The sequence below is a fragment of the Nestor notabilis genome, unplaced genomic scaffold (genome assembly GCF_000696875.1).
Source record: "Nestor notabilis isolate BGI_N333 unplaced genomic scaffold, ASM69687v1 scaffold30610, whole genome shotgun sequence".
Taxonomy (NCBI): Eukaryota; Metazoa; Chordata; class Aves; order Psittaciformes; family Psittacidae; genus Nestor; species Nestor notabilis.
Window position 1 is genome coordinate 3,810 of NW_009913106.1, and position 7,538 is coordinate 11,347.

At 37.8% G+C, this 7,538-nt stretch overlaps 1 protein-coding gene across 1 annotated transcript in view; it reads left to right on the forward strand.

Moving 5' to 3' along the window:
* The window catches only part of ATP6V1D (ATPase, H+ transporting, lysosomal 34kDa, V1 subunit D), a 5,994-nt gene extending 718 nt beyond the window's left edge, over positions 1-5,276 (forward strand). The window contains exons 3-8 of the mRNA XM_010022724.1: positions 1,047-1,114; positions 1,806-1,850; positions 2,339-2,442; positions 2,761-2,827; positions 4,301-4,379; positions 4,986-5,276. Of these exons, the coding sequence (XP_010021026.1) occupies positions 1,047-1,114; positions 1,806-1,850; positions 2,339-2,442; positions 2,761-2,827; positions 4,301-4,379; positions 4,986-5,127 (505 nt within the window). The 3' untranslated portion in view covers positions 5,128-5,276. The remainder of the gene's footprint in view (positions 1-1,046; positions 1,115-1,805; positions 1,851-2,338; positions 2,443-2,760; positions 2,828-4,300; positions 4,380-4,985) is intronic.
* Positions 5,277-7,538: the final 2,262 nt, after the last annotated feature.

Genomic DNA, 7,538 nt, shown 5'->3' on the forward strand with positions numbered 1-7,538 from the left:
GAACTATTTATTATTTTGATCTTTCTTGTGAATTTGAGGGCCGGCTGTAATGTGTGTTATTTTCTCCCAGTAAGTCAGAAGGTAATTTTACTCATTGTTCCAACCTCCTATCTCATTGCCCTCTTGTCTCACTAGGCCTAGTGAGGGCTGTACCTGAGAGGGAAAACAAATTTTTTTCTTTCAGTAGGGTGTTTTTAAATTGTATTTTAATCACAGTTCTAACTACAGTATTTGTGTAATTCATTCAAGTGTGTGAAGATCTTGTGGAATGAAGCTGGGGAAGTGTTAATGATTCAGCTGATGGTACTACTGGTTAATGGGGAAGAATTACATGATCAGACCCAGCTGCAATCTGTGTGCTACTGAAGAAAAGTCTTCTTGCCCTTTCGTTTGGATTTGGTGCTGTTTCCTGTCCTAACCCAGTCACAGTGTTTTGCTGTAAACAATAGTCAGATTCCACCCTTGTAAGCAAACTGTACTTTTAGTAGAAGATTTGGCTACAGTGACCTGTTCTTGGAAGATCTTAAGATACTTTAGAATACTTTGAGATGAATTGTACAAGCTTAAATTTGTTAATATGCTAGAGTTAGCAGATAAACAAACTCATAAATGTTCTGAAAGAACAAGTACATACAAACTCAAAAGAACAAAATGTTGTGGCCTTGGTCTGCATTAAAGCCTTGAAATTCCTTCCCTTTTATTGGGGAAGAAGTCTCACAGGTCAGTTAGACTCAATGTTACTAAAATATTTTAAGTAATTTGCCAGAGAACTGGCTAATTTTTAGCTATGTTTTGTATATGTCTAAGACATTTCTAAAGTCACATTTGAACAAACTTTGTGTTTTTTACATGTACAAACATTGGTAGAAACCTGTTTTCTTTCAAAGCTTCTGTTAGCTTCAAAGTCTGTGCAATGAATTGCATAGAGAACTTTGCGAGGACCATTTCCACATGTTTACAGCTATTTGGTAACTACTTCATTTTGGATGTAATGATGACTTAATGAACCACTTTCCTGATTAAGATGTGTGTTTTCTTCCTTACAGTACCACTGTGATCCAAAACGTGAACAAAGCTCAAGTCAAGATCAGAGCTAAAAAAGACAATGTAGCAGGTGACTTTTCCAGACAATGAGTATTTGAACTCTTAAGGAAACTGTGGGAGGAGACTTTGAAATATGCAGGAATGTATCCAAACACTGTCTCCTTTTCTTTCTTATGCTCATCTAACAATAGGAACACCTGTAATTTGCTGCTTTTTTTTCACATACAGCATATAATTTTTGTATTTATTTACCTCTCATAAAATTAAATGAGTAAGCTGCAGTGCAATTTCTAGATCTTCAGACAAAGCAGGATTTCTGTAGAGGTTTAAAGAAAAATAGATCAGGAGATTAAGAATCTAAGAATCAAAAATTAAGTAAGTTTCAGGAAATTAAATATCAATAATTGTCTACAAAGAAAACAAGAAAGCTGAATCAGGATTGAATGCTGGAAATATTCCTTAAGCATAGGGAATACATTTCTAAACAGAAACATAATAAAACTGAACACTGAATAAATCAGAATACTTTTCTGAATTTTTCATGTGTCTAGATCTCTGTGGTCTCACTACAATTCAGAAGTTCCATCTTAAGATGTCAGAACCAGCATGCCTTCATTGCTCCAAGCTATATAGGAAGATTTGGGAACAAAGCTTCTGAGCTTACATAATGTATTAGAAGCAAATTGGTTATAAGTGAGTTGTGCTTAATAAATCTATAACCCGTTATGTCTCTTACACACATTCTTGTTCACTTTTGTCAGGTGTAACCCTGCCAGTTTTTGAGCACTACCAGGAAGGAGGAGACAGTAAGTATGGAACAAGTGTTTTCTATCTCACATGTACTTACAGCTGTCATATGCTCATACAAAAGTACTTGTCATGTCTTGCTGGTATGTCAGTTTACGTCATAGGCATAGGTGTACTTACTTCCTCTATGATACTTTGCTGTGTTCCTATGACATGGAGGGATTATTAAAGGACTATAGTGGATTTTAACTTCCTAAATCCTAAACTTCCTAAAAAGTTTTTCAGGTGAGGAGAAGGCTGGTCTTGAACTATCAGGTTTTGAGACTGGTAGATCTTACTGTAGACATGCACAACTATGATCTGTAGTAACATAAACCACTATAAAGACAATTTGTTAATGGACAAGGGCTTTAGCTTGTCACACTTGCTGTCTGTATCACTGTAGTTCATAAAATGCTAATTTTTATCTAGTCAGAAAACTTCATAGTAGCATAGCAACAAATATTTGATATTTTGACATTTGGTGGTTTGTTTTTTTTTTCCTCAGGCTATGAATTGACTGGCTTGGCCAGAGGTGGAGAACAGCTGGCTAAACTGAAGAGGAACTATGCCAAAGCAGTGGAGCTGCTGGTGGAACTGGCCTCCTTACAGGTTGTTGGGAGGAAAAAACAAAAGGGGATTATTGTTTTTTTTCCTGTTCCAAAATGGAAGTAGTCTCAATACTTTGAACTGTACTATACTCCTTTAGTCTTAATGCTGTACAAAGAAACTTTTGGGGAGTTGGTATTTGTAACTGCTCATGTGCAGTATTCAGCATGCTACTGACATAACTAGAAAAAAATTCTGCTTGTATCAAAAATTGAGTCTGTATGTAAAGCTACATTACAGACTTGGCTTTGGCTTTCAAGTGCTATTTGGGTTTGTGTATAGAATTGATGGAAATGTGGAATTTGTCTTGTTTTCCATCAGACATCCTTTATTACTTTGGATGAAGCCATTAAAATAACAAACAGACGTGTGAATGCAATTGAACATGGTGAGTATTTTTCCTTTTGGGATATGTAATATTTTTCTGTCTCTATGCAAGATGAGGAACAGGGTCATGGAAGTACCTCTTGTGTTGACTGCTTTCTTCTGCATAGGATTTCTAACCAGTTCAAGAACTCTTCAGAAAGCATTAGAATGAAGCATATTGCAAATAAGAACACAAATCAAAAGCCTGGTAGAATGGACCGGAATGCATATTGATAAATGAATATGCAAACATGAGAAAGTAATCAGGAAGTTGTGTGGAGAACCTATAAGGCAAAGCTTTCACAAACATTGTGGAGTCTCTGCTAGTGACTTACTTGGTCCATGTCTGCTGTATAGAAACAAAAGAAAGGATGCTTTTATGTGTTCAGATGTTCTAACAGCTAGCGTAATTGCTTTTAAAACTGTAAGATGGTGTCCAGTGGAGAGCTGGGAACTTTTTTTGTTGGTTTTGGATGGGAGCACAGAACAGGCATTGAAAGAAAGCTTGGGAACCTCTTCAGATTTGTATTAGAGGAAATGGAACAGTTCTAATGCCAACATTCTGGTATTTTTCTTTCATCTGAATTCCTTAATTCTTCATGTTCTTGTTTGTAAATTTGTTTTTTGCAATTTTTTAGATACAGCCTATGTACAGTATTGATGTGGTTCCTTTTGCTGCAGTATTCAGGGTGCTTTGATTATTTCAAGTTCCTGAGTTGTTGACAGGTCATATTTAATCATCTTTGCATGTATGCAATAACTTAGTACATGAATCTGAACTGTCCTTTTCAGTCCTGTTTTTTTCATAGACTTGTTCCCTTGATCATGCAGGCCTTATCTGCAGCTTATCACTCTCCAAATTTAACTGTAGAAGAGGTTTCCTCTGCAGCCTTCAAGATAATTTTGGTAGAGCTGATAACAGCTTTGTCCTTTCAAAAAGTGATTCTGACACACAGCTTGCCCAGTTGGGTGTTAAAGCCTTGTTTAATGTCTTACGTCATCCCTCATGATGGTGTTATGTTTGAGTATTTGTTTTCATGGTGGCTTTTTCAAACTAAGATCATAACTGTGAGTAAAAAAGCACTACATTGAGCAGAAGTTTCTGAATGAATGTGATGGAAGAACATAGTTTTAATTCAAATTTTGCCCACCTCTTGCAGGATTATTTTTTTTTTTTTACCACTTCCATGGGGAATAAGGACCTTACAAGCAATCAGGGATCAGTGCTTACTGATTCCATTGCATCTTTCAGAAGAACATGCTATGGGAGATTCCGTGATGTTCAAAGTCCTAGTTTAGTCCTGGGCTTACTGAAGAAAACAATTTGTGTACTTGCCCATAATGAAATAGCATGCATTTCCATGAAAGACATGTAAGTTTCCCCAAGCCAAAGGGGATTACTAGATTGACTTTCAACAACCATCTGTCACTGCATTAGGTAACTTCCTGGCTAATATAACAGCCGTCCAACAACTTCCTTGTTTATATTTTTTAGTGATTATTCCCAAGATCGAGCGTACTCTTTCTTATATCATCACAGAGCTGGATGAACGAGAACGAGAGGAATTCTACAGGTAAATATCCAAACCAAGACAAGACTGGCCTCTTTCTCAAATAGACCATTCTTCAGAAGGGACTTATGAGAACTATTAGCCTGGCAGTGAACACTTTTAAACATACCTGGTTCTTCCTGCACGTTGACTTTGCAGAGCTGGGAACTTGGAGGCCTGCGATTACTTGTCTGAAATTTACAGATGAATTCCTACCACTAGATTGTACACAGCTGTTATTGCAGTTTTCCCAAAGGGAATGCTGATACAGTACACTGAACTGAGGTGTTCTGCTTTAAGGACACCTCTGCCGTAGAGGTCAGTGTTCTGGGTTGCCTGAAGCAAAAATGTCAAACCTGGAATGAATTAAAGGAGAATTAACTTCATTAAAGACAAGCAGAGCAGTATAATGCAGTGTTTAAAGTCAAGAATATAATTTATAGTTTGGATGAAATTTTTCAATGGCAACAGCTATCAATAAAAGCCTTCTGCCATTTGTTACAGGACTTTGGGTTCTTAGGGAACATCTCCAGGCAGCTTTATCATATGCAGGTCTTATGGCATCTTTGCTGCTAGCCTGTTCCATGAAAACATGTTTGTTCAACAGATAAAGCACATTTCTCTTCACAGGTTGAAGAAGATCCAGGAAAAGAAAAAAGTATTGAAAGAAAAATCTGAGAAAGAACGGGCGCTGCGAAGGGCTGATGGCGGCGAGCATGAACCAGCGAATCTCTTAGCAGAAGAGAAGGATGAAGACCTTCTCTTTGAGTAACCCAGCACAGTTGCTGGATATGGAGCAAGGGACCCAGAATAAAGAATGTCCAATTGCAGCATAATTCAGGACACATTGCCTCAATGATACTTATGTGGCTTCTCAGTTGGTGTATAAGTCTTGAGTTGAATGGATTGTGGATTTCCCCTGGGAGATCAGAAATCTGGGAACTTAACTGTAGCGTAGGAGGAAAAGGAGAGATGAGGTGCTTTACTATCAGGAAAGCTGCCTATTGTGTGTTCAACCTGTTTCTTCACTTAGTAGGAATTACTATCCATAGCTGTGTATTTTGCAGGATGGCTGGCTCTGGATTTGTCTAATCAAGATTCCTCTTTAATTATTACTCCCCTTCCTAGTGCATGCAAAGGAAAATACTAATTAAGGAGGGAGATGCATGTAATGTTCTTTACTGCAGAACTATTCATGTTCACGTTGGTTAAAGCAGGTATTGACATACTTAAGTCAAATGTCAGTAAAGACAACTCCAGTTTTCTACCCTGTTGACAAAATCCAGAGTCCTCTCTAATTGACTTTTGTTGCACGATTGTTACCATTTGCTGAAAACCATCTTGGTTTTAATTAGAGGTTCTTCCAACTTGTGTACTTATCTGTGCTAGAAACAAGTAAAAATTTTAAATGTTAAATATCTGGTGTCTGGCTCAAGCTGCTGGAAGATCGTGGTCTTAAAAACTTTGTCATACTGATTTAAAAATAAAACCTTCACTTCATCCCTTAGCCCCAGTTTAGAACTTGCACTGGGCGCATCTTTCAGCATATGCCCACATTCATTTCTCCTTGGTTATTAACCTAAAGCAATAAAGGTTAAGTGGCTCCTTCCTGCCACAAACACAATAGAAACTCTTCTCAACTATCGAGCTACATGTTGCTCCACATCTTCATTGCAACCAGTAGTTTGCAAGCAGAGCAAGGTTGAAGGTGAGGCAGTTCATCCTTGCTGTGTTTCTACTCAGATTGAAGGACTGTTTTCCCAAAGATACCATTTTGCAGTCAGCAAACCGAGCACATGCTATAGCTGTAATACCAGATGTTGTCTCTAGTACTACTAGCCTCTTCAAGGTAAGCACCATGTTTTAAACCTGATCCAGCACTTACCTGCAGGTGTGGGGTAAGTGCAAGGAAATTCTATTAAACACCTTCAAAAAGTAATTATAATTGCATGAAGCACAAGGCCATTGAGAGCAGCACAGCTGAACAGCAAGTCCATACCCCATTTTAAGATACGGGTGTAGCTCGAAAGAGAAAAACTGTAGAGTTGAGGACATTTGTTACCTCTACCCCTGGATGCATGGTGTCAGAAGGAACAGAGAACATCCTTTAGGGCACTGACAGGTCACAACATCTTCCGACATTCAGCAAAATGGCAGAAAGAAGACACCCAAGATCCACTACAAGAAGTAAAATTGTACAGTGATTTATTTTAAATCTAGGAATATCTTACATTTTTACATTAGTGTGCAGTTCATGATGTCTCAAAATACAGAGTGCAGATACATGTATAAAAGTACAATGTGGGGCTAACCACAGGTCTCAGTAAAGTTACCTTAATTACTTAAGGCATTAAGCCCACCCACCCAATTTTTAAAAGTCTCGTAAATTCAAAAATTCTGTTACTCAATTCAGCTACTATTTCTTTTAATTAAATCTGGACTGGTAAAAATGCAGATACCCTCATTTCAGTCTGATACAGCTCACTACAAAGCCTGTGATAAGGTTGAAGAGTTTCACCAGTGAAGCTTGCATATTCTCTTTTACTCTCAAGGAAATTAACATACAGTCTTCACTGAAGAAGGCAGAATAATTTCTTACACAAGGTAGTTCCTGGTCCAAGCTGGCTGCAGATGGACAGTCAGGTACATTTCTCAGTGCTGCTCAAGCATTTCCTTTCAGGAGACAAAGCTAGCACTGGTTATAAACTATCATAGCACCCCTCCACATGGATGTCAGCAAGTACTGTGTGCCTTGGGAATTAAGAGAGTAGAGCTGAACTTCAGGCAACATTCTTTAAGTCTACATTCAAAAGGTTATTTGTATAAAACCAGCTTCTGTGTCATTTCAGAAAAACTGGGTAGACAAACCTTAGTCAAATACATTAACGGCATAATTTAATGTGACTGACACTGCCTGTGAACACTGAATACCTAAGGGGGTTCAGCAACCATCTGACTGTGACTGCAGTAATTTCAACAGAGCCTACATTGCTGAGCTAGGTTAGCCTTAACATTTTACTGCTTTCTGCCTTGTCCAGCTATGAAACTGACAATATCAAAAAAGCCTAATACATGTACAATCATCTTTCTTAAAAAAGGGTAAAATTGATACAATATTTTGTCCTCTGTGAAACACTGACTATCCAATATACCTGAACATTGTAGTTGTCAAACTATGGATTA